The 16,796-nt window shown below is 39.1% G+C and overlaps 1 protein-coding gene across 13 annotated transcripts in view; it reads left to right on the plus strand.

The window, feature by feature from the left end:
- The window catches only part of SUGCT (succinyl-CoA:glutarate-CoA transferase), a 622,782-nt gene that overhangs the window by 93,290 nt on the left and 512,696 nt on the right, over positions 1 to 16,796 (plus strand). For all 13 annotated transcript variants that reach the window (XM_032484269.1, XM_032484261.1, XM_032484260.1 and 10 more), the window contains exon 9: positions 12,041 to 12,136. In XM_032484269.1, the coding sequence (XP_032340160.1) occupies positions 12,041 to 12,136 (96 nt within the window). The remainder of the gene's footprint in view (positions 1 to 12,040; positions 12,137 to 16,796) is intronic.

Below are 16,796 nucleotides of genomic sequence, written 5' to 3' on the forward strand. Positions count from 1 at the left end.
AGGGCTTGGTTTATAAGCTGTTGTTATACGCAGGGTTGTTTTATGTAGTTCTGTGACTTAAAGTTTCTAGGAAAATGCCTCCCTTGATTAGAAAGTCTTTCTCCCATGAACTTGGGAAAATGCCTGAAATTCCTCTAAGAGAGGTTCATTCCTTTCGCTCCAAGGTTTTGGGTCTTACTTAACTTTCTATTAAAGTCTTAATATACCCTGGAAAAGGTAACATCATGAACAGTCTTTATCTGACACCATTTTTGGCTATTTGGCTGTGCGTTCCAGTTATTGTTCTATCTCTTTCCTCCTTTCACTGCCAAGCTTAGTATATTATTTGTATTTGAGGTTTCTGCTTCCTACCTGCTTTTCTTAGCCTTTTGCATTATCGTGTCCACTCCAACTCCTCTACTGATACTGCCTTTAAAGGCCAATTTCCTTTTTTTTTTTGACATTTGAAATTAAGCCTCTAATGAGTGTATAAAATATGAAAAAATTCTTATTAAATGTAAAAATCAGGATGTAAAAGTAAGTATAATCCCAAAGGTATGCAGTCCTTCCTTTCCATCTCCTGGATATGTATTTAGGAGAAAATGCAAAAAGGTTTTCTTTTAATACTGAGATGAGGAAGGCTTTCTTTTTTTATTGAGGTATAGTTTTTTTTTTGAACAATATTATATTAGTTTCAGGTGTACAGCATAGTGATTCAAAACTTTTATAGATTCTGCTGCATTTATAGTTATTATAAAATATTGGCTGTATTCCCTGTGCTGTACAATATATCCTGTAGCTTATTTATGTTAAACATGATAGTTTGTACCTCTGAATCCCCTACCCTTACCTCGCCCCTCCCTCTTTCCCTTTCCCCGCTGGTAACCACTAGTTTGTTCTCTGTATCTCTGTGAGTCTATTTCTTTTTTGTTATAGTCACTTTTTTTTTTTTTTTTAGATTCCACATATAAGTGATAACATACAGTATTTGTCTGTCTGACTTATTTCACTAAACATAATACCCTCCAGTTTCATCTACGTTGTTGCAAATGGCAAAATTTCATTCTTTTTTTTTATGTCGCAGTGGTATTCAAGGCTAATTTCCTTTTGTTGAGTCCAAGATTCTCACTGTCATCCTCCTTGACCTCACTTGGGCTACTTGACATATGTTAAACACTGTTCCTACTAATACACTCCTCCTTTGGCCTCCAGACCCCATACCTATCTATTACTTTTCCTACCTTTACAACCTGTTCTTTTTTTGTCCCCTCCTTGGTCGACTTCAGTGCCTGCCTTTGTCCTCTATCCCTCTAATTACCCACCCTAAACATCCATTTCAATGGCTTCAGTCTTGTATTAATTTTATATTGCTGCATAAAAAATTAACACAAATGTAGCTTAAAATAGCAAAAGTTATTATTTCATAGTTTCCATGGGCGAGGAGCCCAGGAAAGGCTGGACCCTCTGCTTGGGTTTTAAAAGTCTACAACCAAGGTGCCCACTGGGTTGCAGCTTTCACTTGGGGCTCAGAGTCCTTTTCCAAATGCATTTAAGTTGTTGGAAGAATGCAGTTCCTTGTTGGTGTTGAGCTCATGGAGGCTGTGTCTTCTAGGCCAGCAGGAACATGTGTCTCTGAGCTTCACTTTCTTTTAAAGTTTCTTCTGATTAGGTCAGGCCCACCCAACACAATCACCTTTTGATTGACTCACAGTCAACTGAATATTAACCTAATCTTGGAAGTGATATCCCATCAGAAGGGGAAGGTATTATACAGGGTGTATTCATCAGGAGATGGGGATCTTGGTGGCCTTCTTAGACTCTTGCCTACAGGACCACCAAACACCCATGGCTGTCACTCACCATCATCCAGGCTCCAACTGCTAGATTTCAACCAGCCATAGGTTTCTCCACTTGGACATACCAGCCACAGCTTTAAATCAACGTATTTCCCCCTCTCTCTCCCACAACAAACAAACAAGCAAACAAATTTAGCATATTTCTCCACCAAGAGAGCCATTCCTATAAGTTAATTCACATTTTTTTAGGGTCCAGACTGGAAACATTGGTGTCCTCTTTGTACTTTTTTCTCTGTTCCCTACAATCTGCTCCTAGGTTTGTAACTCCTTCTTTCAATTGTCTCTCAGATTTGCCATTTCATGGCATTCATGCCTTAGAGAAACCTATGCAAGCTGACCTGGCTACTTGGGAGGAAGGTGTTCGGTCTGAGGAATGACTACTATGTACCGTATTCTAAACCTGCATAATTTTGTGCCTTGCCCCCCCCCCCCCCCACTTTAAGTGAATCACATAGTATTTAATCCTGTTGAAGAAACTGATAAGGTCATCAGGATGTAAAGGTAGAGGTTATCAGACTTGAGGAAAAATGTGACAAATAGGGAATTGGAGAAGGTACCCTGACCTAATATAACTAAACAAAGTGTATGAAGCCCTTCCCCAAATAAGCCACAACTTCCTGTAGAAGCAGCATGCTGGCTCCATGGAGCAATGAGGGTCAGTGGGAGGCAGCCTTTATTCAGTGCTCTGACCTCTGAGCTGAACTGCGTAGTGCTCCCTCGTAGAACCTGTTGGTCCCGCTGTTGCAGACTCGCCCCGTCCCCATTTCTAGGCCAGTTCTGACTTAAGGGAAGAGCTATTTCATCTCTCTACTCCCCATCCATGAATCTTCTGCTTACTCATGTACTCACTTTTAGCTCAGTGAGGTCTTGACCCCTGAAGATTCCCTTGTTGTTCCTAAGCCACCTTTGTTGCCCTCCTCACCCTGAATGTGAGGTCTCAGGCCCTGACATTGCTCTCTGACCCAGTCTCTGTGTTTATCCATTTGGTGTGTGGTGAAGAATGGATGACTCGTTCTGTGTGACTCCAGTGGGCAGGGCCTGGTGTAGAGGGAGAAAGAGGCCCTTGTCAGCCTGTCCTTGTCATTCTACGAAGATGCCTTCTGCTGTTCCGCTTCCCTGTGGGGATTGCATCCGACTTTCCTCTTTTTCACTTAAAAGATTTCTTCTTTTTAAAAATTTATTTATTTATTTATTTATTTATTTATTTATTTATTTATTTATTTATTGTCTTTGTTTTGGGGGGAGGTAAGTAGGTTTTATTCATTTACTTATTTATTTTAATGGAGGTACTGGGGATTGAACCCAGGACCTTGTGCATGCTAAGCATGTGCTCTACCCCTGAGCTATAGCCTCCCCTGCTGAAAGATTTCTTCTTCATTAAGATTCTCCTCCCAAATTAGAGCAAAATTGTGCCATTCCTTCATTTATTCACTGATAATTACTGAGTATCTGCAGTGTGTCTCAGACTGTGTTCCTGCTGCTGGGGACAGAGCACCAAACAAATCAGAGAAGTTCTTTCCTTCCCAAAGCTTCCATGCTACCAATGGACAGAGAAACACAAGAGGAAATGACTCTATCAGAGAGATGGTGTTTTAAACCATAACCCCCTTCACTTGTATTTTCTTTCTTGTCCTCTTCCATCTTGCTTAAGACCCCACACGTTCAATTATTCTTTTTTCTTGCATATTTAAATAAACTTCATGGTTTTTTTTTTCATCTTCAAAAATGAAACCTCTATCTTCCTGCTCACCTGCTTGAGCTACTGTCCAGTCTCTCTCCTTCCGCCTTTACACAAGCTTTCATTCATTCATTCCTTAGCCCCCTTTAGACTTTTGTCCCCACTGCTTTATTGATATTGCATCTTAATGATCATTTATGATCATTGTTTCGTTTTTAATTTTCATTAATTTATTCATTCATTTAAAAAACCCCAATACCTTTCCTGTCTCTGCTGTGACTTGTTTGCGCATAGTATTGGTTTTGTATGGAAGGCCCTTTCCCTTGGGTTTGCAGGGCTAAATTCCCTTTATCGAAGGGTCAGCTCAAATGTCACTTTTTATCCCTACTTGATTTTTTAAAAAAAAAGTCTCTTATGGAACCGATTATTTCCATCTTAAATTATAGATTTTAATCTTCTTGAGAGATCAAACTTTGTTTTATTGATTTGGGGATCTTCCATGCACTTAACACAGTGCTTTGCATATAAGTGCTTATTAAATATCTGCTAAATGCCTGAAGGAAGCAATAAGCAAAAGTAACTTCATTCTTAGAACTTCTTTTAAAAACTAGTGTTGCAGAACAATGCATTATTTATTTTAAAAACAGACATATATATTTTTCTTTTTCAGTTTTATTAGGTAGAATTATTACAGTTTGACTCACATATACATTATATTGCATGTAAATACATATATACAATATGCTGCACATTTTAAAAACAGATTTATTTTAAAGAACTAGGTTATTTAAAATGTAGAACCGTATTTGAAGAAGACATTTGTAACTGAAGACATGCTATCACGGAGATATATAAGTAAATCATGTCATTAAATGCTACTTTTCTACATTTTCACTTACTCATCACATTTTTTTTTTCAGTTTTTCATAACCACTTTTTGAGTCAAATGATTGACTGGGTCAGTGGTTTACGGTAAGAAATATGTTTGATGTATTATCCTAAACATGCTTTTGAAATTCTGCCTCTTTTTGCTGTCTGGTCTTACCTTCTGGCATTCGATATCCAGTTTCCTCATATGTCTGATTTTCATTCAGATGGATTGGCAAAATTATTCTGAGTCTAATGCAAATATGTTTTTCTTTCGAGTTCAGTATATAAAGTAAACATCAATATGATTTGACTATCGTTAGAGATAATTCAGAGGAATGTGAAACGTGGGTGTTCCATTCATTGAGTTTAAAAATTTCCATGAAGAGAAGGATATGATAATCTGTTTTTCTTTGTTAAGTAAATAAAAGTAGAGATTTTAAATTTATATAACAGCTCTACTGGTTTTTCAGTGTTTACAGGTAAAATGTTTATAGGTTGAAGTTTATTTCTAATTACATTGGAATAGAAGCCAAGACATAGTTGCAGCAAAGCAGAAAACTTTGAATGAGTTCTTCTTTAAGAATTCTGTAATAGTTAAGGTTGGACTTATCTGCAGAGGTTTACTTAATTGAAAAGGATGCCTAATCACTGTTTTTCTCTTTACTAAGTAGGATAGTCCTATGAAACTTTTCCAGGATGAAGGCCACTCAGAAATCTTAAGGAGTCTGATTCTGTATGTAATTTAGTGTTAAACGACAGAATTCCAGAATAGCTGAGTTCAGGTCCTGGCTTGTCTCTTCTTGGTACATAACCTTAGGCAGATTATTAACCTCTTCCATGCCTCAGTTTTTTCTTTGTACAATGGGTTCTTCAGAACACCTCTCTCATATGGCTGCCATGAGGATTAAGTGAGATACTTTATATAAAGTGCTTAGAACACTGCACAATAAGTGCTTAATAAGTACTAGCTTTCATCATCAGTAAGTACTAGAAATGTAAAATGATTGTTGTAGTATGGATAGGTAGGATTTCTTGTTCTTTCAACATGAGGTAGACAAAATATCTTCTCTACTCCTGAATATTGTTCTCTCCTTGGCCCTTAGTGGTTCTGAAGAAATGAGTTTACCTTAAGGTGTGAGGGACAAACTGAAACAGATTAAATTGTGTAGGAAGTTAGACATGCAAAGTAATGGAATTAGGATAAAAAAGAGAGATGTCAGTCCAGTCCAGGAACACGGTATATTTTTCCATCTGTTTGTGTTATCTTCAGTTTCTTTCATCAGTCTCTTACAGTTCTCCGAATACTGGTCTTTTACCTCCTTAGGTAGGTTTATTCCTAGGTATCTTATTCTTATTGATGCAATTGTAAATGGGATTGTTCCCTTAATTTCTCTTTCTGATAGTTTGTTGTTATTATATAGAAATGCAGCAGATTTCTGTATGTTAATTTGTGTGCCTAGAACAGTTCCTGGCAAATAGTAGGTGCAATATGAAGATTTTTGAATAATTGGGGGAATAAATGAGGTTCTCATTGACACCAAAATAAATATTATTTCCTTTCCTTTGCCCTATGACTCCTCTTCTCCTTTTGCTTTCTTGTAAGACTGGAACAGAAAGTATAAAGATGAGCCGAGAGCATCTTGTAGTGCTACAAAGGAAGGAAGTGCTAAAACCGGAAAAAACTTAGAGCGATGGGGAGTATGTCAAAGGGACACAGGAGCCAAGTGAAGAGCTCCCAATGGCCAAAACTGGAATGATTTGAACAGTAAAATAAAGTAGTATTGGATTATAACTGAAAGTATAAAAGAAATATCCATGAGTCTGTGCTGAGATGAATAAATTATTGAAAGAAATAAATAGGAAAGAAGAGACAATTCTCTTGTGTGGAAGAATTCCAGATAGTTTATGTAGACACTGCCTTCAAGGAAGAAGAGCATAACTCCTCATCCCTTAAGTGTGGACTGTGCAGGGTGACTTCCTTCCGAAGTGTGGACAGGGGAGGAAAGAAATAGTGATTTTACAGTGGGAAAACCTGATTAACACTACCTCATTCAGGCGGTGAAGATCAAGACCAACAGTGACAAATCATGTTGGTAGTATGTACCTTTGACGTGGTGTGTTGAAAATGACACTTTTATCATCTTCCTTTCAAAAACCCATAACCCCAATCTCTTTATGAGAGAAATATAAAAAAAAATCCCTTTGAGGAACATTCTACAAAATACCTGATCAGAACTCTTCAAAGCTGTCAAGATGATCCAAAACAAGGAGTGTATGATAAATTGTTACAACCAAGAGGAGCCCAAGGAGGCAAGAACTAAATATAATGTGGTGGGTACCCTGGATGGGGATCCTGGAACAGAAAAATGACATTAAGTAAAAACTAAGGACTTCTGAACATATGCATTGTAACAATAATTTATCAATATTAGTTCTTTAATTATAAAATATCTATGACACTGATGTAAGATGTTAATAATAGGGGAACTGGGTGTGGAGTATACGGAAAGTCTCTGTACTACCTTGGTATTTTTTCCTGTAAACCCAAAACCGTTCTAAAATAAAAAGTTAAAAAAATTTGTGAACATTTCCCCACATGATGCTGTATTCTTCTGTTGCATCATTTTAAGTGCTTTCTTTGTCTTCCATTACAAATGCATATTAGTTTAGAGTTCATTAAACCTATCTCTGATTTTGGAGTACTTAAATTGGTGCTAGTAATTTGTACCTACATTGTTGACCATACCTGTGATTAGAGGAGGATTGTTTTTGCCAAGGATTTTTATCTTCTTTTGTTTTATCTTGTTTATGATTTCTTCTCTAATTTTTTCTCTGTATTTCCCATTGAGGGAATGACTTTAAATACTGCCTATATGCTGGTGACTCCAGCCCAATTGATTGTCTCACAGGCATCTCCAGTTCAACATATTTAAAGGTAAACTCTTATTTTCTTCCCCTTTAACTTGTCCTCTCTGACTTCCCTTATTTCTGTGAGTGCCTTCAGAGCTTAGCCAGATATTCAGACAGAAATCTGGGAGTTATGTTTGGCTCCTGTGTTACCATTCTATCTGCCATGTCCTTCCCGTATAATCTTTCATATGTTTTGTCCATTCTGATCCTAAAGCATTTCTTAAATCCACAATTTTTCCATTTCCACTGCCACTAACCTAGCCTGAGCTATCGTTAACTGATGCCCAGACCTTGCAATTCCATAACTGGCCTCTTTTCTGTTCATTCTTTGGATTTAATTGCAAATGCAGTGGGAAGCCCTGTGAGTTTTAAGCTGAAGGATGACGTAATATACTTTGTGATTTTAAAATGATCATCTGAAAGATGTGCAAAGGATAACTCCTTACCTAATGACCTGCAAGGGCTGGCATGGTCTGGCCGCTGTAAACCTCTCCAATTTCATTTCCTGTCTCTTTCTTGCCACGCTTCAGCTACATTGGTCTACTTTCAGTTTTTGGGTTTTTCTTCTTCCTGTATGCCAGTCTCTTTCCTGCCTTAGGGCTCTCACACATGTTATTCTCTTTGCTTTTAAAGTTCTCCTCCATCTCCTCTCCCCATGGCAGTTCCTATAACTGTTTGTTTAGTTGTCTTCGCTATTCTTAAGTCCAAAGAGGGCAGGACTACATCTTTCTCGTTTACTTATGTACAGCCAGTACCTAGCACAGTGCTTTTACACGAAGCAACACCCAGTATTTGTTGAATAAATAAACAACTGGTAATTACTGTTTTCATTCATGCTTTAAAAATATTAGTGTGCAAGTTCTATTTTAGGTGCTGTGAGTACATACAAAGGGTTTATAATACATAATTCTTACCCTGAAATAGTTCCCAATTTAAAAGGAGTGATTGAATCACATTGTAGCATGGAGGAGGGCACTATAGTTGGAATAGTTAAGTTCTGCCACCAGCCAGCAATGTGACCTCAGATAAAGTATTTACCTTCTCTGTTCCTCTATTTATCTGTCTGTAATATTAAGGAGTTTGACTAGAGTTTCTTAAGGCTTTGGTTCCCAAATCTGTGTACAATTAATGGTACACTGGTTACATTATTTCTTCCCAGGCTCCAGTCCAGGTCTGGGTGGGGTCCAGGAATTCCCCAGGTGATTGCATTGAGCCACTAGGGTCAGAAACTACTGATTTAGGTCTTTCCAGATTTACCATCATATAATTCTAACTGTAGTATGTGGCGAACTGTGAATGTGCAACGTGTTGTTGTTGTTGATGTTTGCTTAGGTTATGTGGGGGCTGAATGAAATGGCAGTGTTGAAATGGACTTTGAAGAATGGATACAGATACAGGCAGGTGCAGAAGTGATGCATGATTAGTGTTTAGTCCAGCTTAGTTGGAGGCTGGAATAGATGCAAAGGAGTAGGAGGGAAAAATGACCCATTTTGATGTAATGGACTTGCAGTCTTGTTTTCCCCGTTTTTACCTGTGATACTTGGTTGTCCTTTTGGAGATGAAAGATTGTATTCTTGCAGCTTGATCTTCATTTCATAGAAGTAAATGTGGTGACAGACACCATGGGGCTCCTTTGGGAAATAATTGGGCATATTCTTCCTCAAGCCTTTTGGGGCTGTGCCCTTTGAGATCCACTTAGACCACGCCATTGGTTTTGTGGTATGCACAAAGACTATTGGGACCCACTGTGTTATCTAAAATAATAATTTTGCTTTCAGAATGATTATTATTAAATCAAAGATGGCTTTTTTGTTTAGATGAAACCATATAAAGGCAACATTCTGAGTAAATTATATAGCATCCACATGATGAAATAATGAGCCTAAGTTTAGGGAATGAAAGTAATGATCTAATGCAATATTTAGAATGGGTCTACAGTATGTAGTTATTAACCTAAAAGTCACATCCTGCATTCTTTTGATTTGTGGAAAATTTGTCATTAATTGCCAGGAAACCTCTGATTTTTCGTACATAATCACGTCATAGCTGCTGGCTTTCTCCCCCTTCTCTTGCCTTAAAATACATCTTTGTAAATAGTAGATTACTTTCAGATCTGTAATGCCCCTTTTAAACATTGGGTTGCTAAGTTTAGCCCTGTTGGTCTCTTTTTTAAAATAGATTCCCACCTCCTCCCCCACCCCCAACTTTGCCTCTGAGTAGTTACTGACAAATCACACTTTTGTTTTTGGATGGCAATCGGCGTAAAATCTTATTTAACCTTTCTGCCCAGTGGGAGCATGCTAGTTCTGAAATGCTTTTTGTTTTCATGAGCTGCCATTGTGTGGAGAAAATGGATATGATATTCTATTTGGAAACAGCCTGTGAGGTGAATTCTGACCCTTCATTCAAACTCCCTCTAAGAGGGGCTACTTTTATTAAATAGTTGTCAAGGGTAGCTTATCAAGGCAGAGTCAGAAACACAGAAGTCACAACTGAGAAGAAAGAACGATGTAGTGAGCAAGAGATGAGGCAGCCAGGCCGCCCTCCAGCCTAGCACCCAGCCTATGCCTTTCCCTGCTGAGTGTCTGAGTAAATCTAGGATCACCCAGTCAGCCCACTTCTCCCTGTAGTCCTTGCTCTTGTTGACTTGTTGACTATCATTTGACTCTGAAATGAGAAAAGTGGAAATACCAAGGGTCTTGTGACTTCTGCTCACAAAGAATTGCCTTTATTAGTGTGAATTCTTGCCCTCCAGTAGCACCAGAGCTCCTTAGTGACTTTCACCAGAATTTTTCAAAAGAACAATGCCCCCAACCCCCAACATAACTAGATTAAAGAGGCACCTTTCTTACAGTAAAACCTCAGACTTGAGAAAATGTCCTCAACTTCAGGGAGAGCCTTCGTGGGAAAATGACTACTATTGTATCCCTGGTTATCTTTCTATCTGCCATGTTGTTAAGAAGAATAATAGTGGCAGAAGTATACACCTTGGAAGCAATGTAAGACCATTTACTATCTTGCAAATTGTGTTCTTTGTTCATGTTTCCTAGGGTGGCTTGTAGGCTTGCCCCTGCTTCAACCAGACCATGTATTATTTGGTTTGAAACAGGAGTTATGCTTTTTTTAAAAAAAGTTTGAAAACAGTTGGGCAAATGCCCAAGACTTTATAGGGAAGATGTCTGAAGGTCAATGTAGTTGATTTATATACCTACAGTTGTACATCTAGAGGTTGACAGAAATTAGAAGCTGTGACTCTGGCCTTCCCATCCAGTACATTTTGACTACAAAATGTTGATTTGATTTTCTATTTTGAAAGACACAGAAGTGATCTGTGAAATGGTGATTAGCACCAGGCAGCCCCAGGCAGCCCTGGAATGCTCCATGGTTCAAATGCCCAAGACCAGATGGAAGTCCAGAAGTGGATGACTCAAAGTTTATTAGTTTTGCCACCTGGGCAGTACAGCCAAACCAGCTGCCATAAGGCAGTTCCAATTTCAACAGAGCAGTAAATGAACATAAAAGTGAATATAAATCCAAAGAGAAAAGTAAAGAGAATGGCTGCTGCAGAGAGGAGATTCATCCAGGCTGAGCCCCAGTGACAGCACTTGTGGGAGGCCAGCCACTGTGCCAGGTAGAGGGCAATGACAGGCTGCAGCACCAAGCCCTGAAAAATCACCCCTTGGCTTGCTTCAGGAGCCAGTCTCAGTTTGGGATGTTTGACTTGCTGGCTTGGTAGATTCCTAATCACATCCGATGATATAGAATGGGACAAGCCCCATGCTGTGTCATCATTATGCTATGAGGCCAGAAGCTTTTCTTCTGTAAACTATGGAAAGTGGTTGTTTGGTCACCTCCTTCCCATCGTTCTGGGCCCTTGGGGGCACAGATAGTCATTGGAACCTAAGCTCTTAGTGACAGATCACCAGGAATCAAGTCATTATCCTCATATGGAATTGAATTAGTATGGTCTTCAATATCTGTATATAAAAACTACAAGAGCCAGAGGCTGACCTTAAAACTTTAGATGGCTCCTTTAATAGATCTGTGGTTCTTGAAAGCCGAAATAATTATGAGAATCTGGGCACAGGACCAAGTTGGGAGAAGTATAGTCATTTTTGTTTAAAGGAGAATGAGTCACTAATGAATAAAAAAATAAAACAAGTTAAATAATCTTGATCCTCTGTGTCAGTAAGAATGCTTTGGGTAACAAGTAACAGAAAATTTGACTAAACTGACTTAAACAAAATAGAAGTTTCTTCTTATTTTTTCATGATATGAGAAGTTTAGAGGAACGTGAACTCTGACGAGTTCGCCTGCTCAGTGATGATGCAGGTTCTTTTTGTGTCATATTGATGGAAAGTAAAAGGGGGAAGGAACATACCAGTTGCTGATGTATTTTGCTACGGCTTTGATGCTAAAGGCTGGATCAGGATTCCATCTGCTGGGTCAACCTCTGCCTTCAGATGACCTTTCCAGGAGCGGAATGTTTCTGTGTTTATATGTCTCAGTTGACCATTACTCAGCACTTACAGTCTCATGCAATAATGTAATACCATTCTTCTTTTCTTTGTATGACAAAAGTGTGGTTGCCTGCATATTTTCCAATCAAACAGGACAGTTTTTCTCTCTCTTTTCCTTCTACAATGACATGAAATGAAATCAAATGAGAATGTTCCTATTATAAGTTTCTGTTTACGAATATAGGTAAACTAGTAAACTAGCTTTTTTTTTTTTTTTCTTTTGGTAGGTGGCATGTTTGACCCAGGTAGCTGCTAATTATCTTATTGGCCAGCAGGAAGCAAAACGCTGGGGTACCGCTCATGGCAGCATTGTTCCTTACCAGGTAAGAATACAGCAACATAGGATTGGGCTCCTAGAACCTGCAGTTTTGTATGATATGAGTTTGAGAAATGATTCCTTTAAAAACAACTTACAGGGTATCCTGTCGTGTATCTTTGTCTGGGTATAACAAGCTTCTGTTGTTCACTTTAAATTCTGTGTTTTGCACGTTTCTTCATGAGACGATTAGTAACAGGACACTTAAATGGATCAAAAGAACTTGATGAAAGTCAGTGACTTTTGGACTCATATGATGGTTTGCTTTTTTTTTCAGCCAAAAGAGGCACTGATTGTAGCCATTTTATAAAGCATGGCTTGTTCGCCATGTCAATTATAAATTAAATGTTACTTACCCCATCTGACAACAATATCCTCACAGGGTTGAAATGAAATGAAAATTTGCGTGTGAAGGAGCTTCATTTCTTTGCGCAAAGCAGATGGTTCAGGAGCTGCTGTTCTTTATTAAGTGTCTAAGCTTTTCCTCAGAAATTCTTGACTTTGGCTAGTGTGAATGAGTATGTGAAGAAACTATGATCTTTCAAAAATAAAAAACAAAAACTCTAGCTCTTCTTCCAAACCCCTAACCTTGGTTAGCCTGGTTGCGTCATAATCTCGTTGTATTTACTAATGTCTTTGTCGTATCTTCTGTACCACGCTGTAAGTTGAAGAGCAGAAGTGTCCTCTTCATCCTTATGTCCCTTCTCACATCTAGTAGAAGCACGTACTAGGTACTGTGTAAATATCTCTTGAATAAAGGAGGACTGTTTTACTAAAGTCATTTCAGTGCTCGTGCTCTTGAAAGAACATATAAAAGTAAGCATTTTCCATTTGCAAGGAAATGCATCAACACTGCCGATCATTCTTGTAGTTTTAAGAACAGCATCTCCTTGGGCGAAACTAGATTAGGTTCCATTTTTTAAAATACAAATTTGAGGAAAACAATGACCCGATGTGAATCTAGAATTCTTCTCTATTTCTGTTTATGGTACCTTTACACTTGAGGCATTACTAAGATTTCCCTGTAGAACTGCCTTGTAATACATTTGTTTAATCTTTTGGCATAATTAAAGTTGTGGAGACATTTTCCTTAGTGTGTCTCTTCCCTCCAGCAGTGGTGTTATGACCACCGTTATTGACATTTGGCTTTCCAACTTCCTAGCCCTTTGTGGCTGATCCTATACTTCTAGTCAAACCTACCTCACTTCACAGAAGTCTTTCTTTTAAACGAGAGCTCATCATATTCAGCCTTAGTTTACAGATAAGAAATCTGATACCTAGATTAGGTAGATGGACTCCAGCTCTTTACTGAATAATCTTTCGGATCGTGCCACCTTTGACAGGAGAGTGCTGTGATTTCAGTTCCTTTCTGCTGCTCCACCACACATGCTGGCCATCAAACTTGCTCCTATCTAAGGGGTCTCATCCACTAATTTGTCCTCATCATTGATAATGGAAATCCCTCTCAAGGGCATTTTAGCAGGGGGCAGTGTTGGAACCCAGGGGAATTCATCTCAAATAATGGAAGTTCGGGCTTCCATCTTTGCTGTGTATGGAGAAAGTATCTGTGGGTTGGAAGGCTTTATGGTGTAACTCCTAATAACATCAGGTAGGGAGGTGTTCACTATGTTCAGGCATAAGGTTTATAAGCTATTTTTTGCTTATTTAAAAAAAATAGAACATCTTTAAAAAAAGTTTTGTGTAGACCTCAGCTATCTCTCCTGGGTGTTTACATGGAGACCCCTGGCATCTTGGGCATGCTCTCAATTATTTTACTGGGAGGTGAAAAGAAATTTAGAATCTTTGGCTTTTATTATGATATGTAAAAGATATGGGAAAGTCTGTATGTGTGTGTATTTGTGTTCTTTGAAGACACAAATTTACTTTTCCTTCTTGAATTGTCCCAGTCACATAAAATGGATACTGTGCCTATTTTGATCTAATTGATTGCAACTTCATAATCTATAAGAAATAAGAGAAGATCTACTAAACTTTTTCCTCGGAAGCCCGAAATTGATTGGTTTCCTCTTGGTGGAGAACTGGTTCAGCCCTGTGATTAAGGAACAAATGCAAATTTAGCTTGAATGAAACTAACATACTGAGATGGATCATAGATATGCTTGTAGACCCTGGTCTGTTTTCAATTTTTAAGAAATAGATTTGGGAAATATTTTTATGGGTGAATTCCAGGATAATTATAATTCAGTTTCCATAATAATCACAGCTTTGCATTTAATTTGAGTTGCCTGAGTTTGGAGCTAAAAGTCTATAACAGAAGACCCTGATGGTCTCAGGAGTAAGTCAAGGTGCCCAGCTCACTCTCCACAATTACTGAACCTTATCTGAAGGATCATGGACCTTGAATGCCTGGAATGCAAAGTTTTGAAGAGTAGTGATCCTTGATTTGTGTGTTATTTTGTATACATGCAGTTCTTAACTTCCAGGGTTGAGTATCCACCTGTGCTCTTTTCTCCCTGTTCTTTGGCTGCCACCTTTCTGAACACAAGTATATTAAGCAGAGTGGACAGAATTGAGGTAAGCATTTTGCTATTTGTTGAACATTTTGGTAGATGCTTTTCTGGGAATTCAGATTTTTAAAAAGAATTTTTGATTTCAGTGCTTCTCTTGTTCCCATTAGCAGCGGATTTGGCCCCTGAGAAGTACCTAGCCCGAGGGAATGGTAATGACATAATGTTCGTGTTAATATTTTTAATGCACTGGTATTAGTTCAGTGTTTCTCAACCTTTCAGTTACAGTTGTAAAGATAGACATGGTTTAGGGATGGGAGAGGAGAGTGCAGAAAAAGCAGCTGGTCTTCAAAAATGTGTATTTTATTATGTTTATTATGTATATGCACAGTTATCAGTGGGACCGCTACCCTTTAGATACATGACTAACATGGTAATTCCTTAGTTTCCTAGCATGCGTATATCTAAAACTCTCTCCCAGAGTTCTTCAACTTCCTTGGAGCCTGTATTTGCATGTTCTCCTTTGTTTTCTGAACTCATGACCCACACTGGTGTCTTCCTCTCTCCAATATTATAGAAGATCCATTCACAAATACACTAAGAGCATGGGAGACCATACTGAAAATTTTAAAGAAAAATGGAGTTTTTGTATAGATAAAATTCATGCAATCTCCCACGGGAGACCTCACCTTTCTTACCATATCCTTTGGCTGATACCAGGGAGTTTGTCATGAACAACATGAAACATGAGTCTGCTCACCTTCTGTTCCTCATTCTCTCCCTTCTTCTTTTTGGCTTCTCTTCTTTTCAAGAGGGACAAACTTCTCCAGTCTTATACAGAGTTATTACACCCTCTAGTGCAGCATAGGTCTTTGAGTTGCTACCTCTACCTGAAATGCTTAACAATTTTTGTTTACATAAAAATAATCCCTTCCTAACGAGCATCTAACAGAAGCCAGCCAAGCTCTCTCTGTGTTCCTGATAAGACCATCTCTCTCCCAGTTCATTCTACCTGCAGGAGGACTTGAGGGAGCTCACAGAGTTCCTTGTGTTCCTTCCGCTACAGTGTTGCCTCCATGATCAGTATAAACTACCCAAGAGGCCAATCCGGAGAATGAGACCACAACTACAATCATCTTTCCCTTGAAAGATGACCAGGACAAGTCTTGTCATTCCTTACACGTTTGCCTCAGTCACCACCAGGACTCCAAGCCTTCCAGGCCATCTGCAGTCACCTGGACAGTGACCCCCATATGGCTCTGTTCATCTCTTCCTTTGACCCAGTCATTTCTTCTGCCACCAGTCTTGGTGGTCTAAAATCCACACAGAGGACCAAAGCAACAGGCTGGCTGCCCATAGCCTCCTTTGCTCTTAATGACCTTTTCCTGTCTTCACTTGGTTCCCACTCACTTATTTCTCTTGCTTATGCATGCACGTGAGTCCTTTGGAAATCCTGTGACGATGCCGACTCTGACTCCAGGTGGTGCTGATGCTGCGCGTCATGATAAGACAGTGGAGCTAGACTTCGCTGAGTGCACCGTCTCGTTTGTGTTCAACTGGCAAGTCCCAACACTGATCAGACTTACTGCTCCATCTATTCTGTGCCTGCACTGAAGCAGTGAATATGGCTGGAAGAAAACGTTTAAGTACTGTGTTGACTTCTTACTCTCAATTCATGACTGTCTTGTCCTCAGCCTTACTCAGCAATCTTACCACATTTACCTTCCCTGTGATGACTTTCGCATCTTCTCGGATCGTCCTCCTCCCTTCTCGTCCTTAGCCAGAGACTTTGCCTCATATGCCACTAAAAATTGATACAGCTAGAAGGCAACTACTTCATTTTTCTCTACCATACCTCCCAAACTCCTACATGGGTACCACATGTAGTGCACTTCCTTTCCTCCTGTCACGGTGGATGAACTGTCCCTTTCCTCATTTTGCCTACTTAAAGGCCTTGCTCTGCACCTGATCTCCTCTAACATCTGTATTATCCATCAGTGGACAGATACATGATCACATCCTTCACCCTAAAAAAACCTAGCCTCGGACTGCCCCCCCCCCCCGCCTCCTGCCCCCAGCCTTAACCTCTCTACTCCAGGGCATATTTTATTCCATTTACCATCTCATTTCTTCAAGCTCTTATATTACAAAACTCTTCAAGAGTTTTGGGTGGTGTCTGCTGGAAGGAAGCACTGCATC

The sequence above is a fragment of the Camelus ferus genome, chromosome 7, assembly GCF_009834535.1.
Source record: "Camelus ferus isolate YT-003-E chromosome 7, BCGSAC_Cfer_1.0, whole genome shotgun sequence".
Taxonomy (NCBI): Eukaryota; Metazoa; Chordata; class Mammalia; order Artiodactyla; family Camelidae; genus Camelus; species Camelus ferus.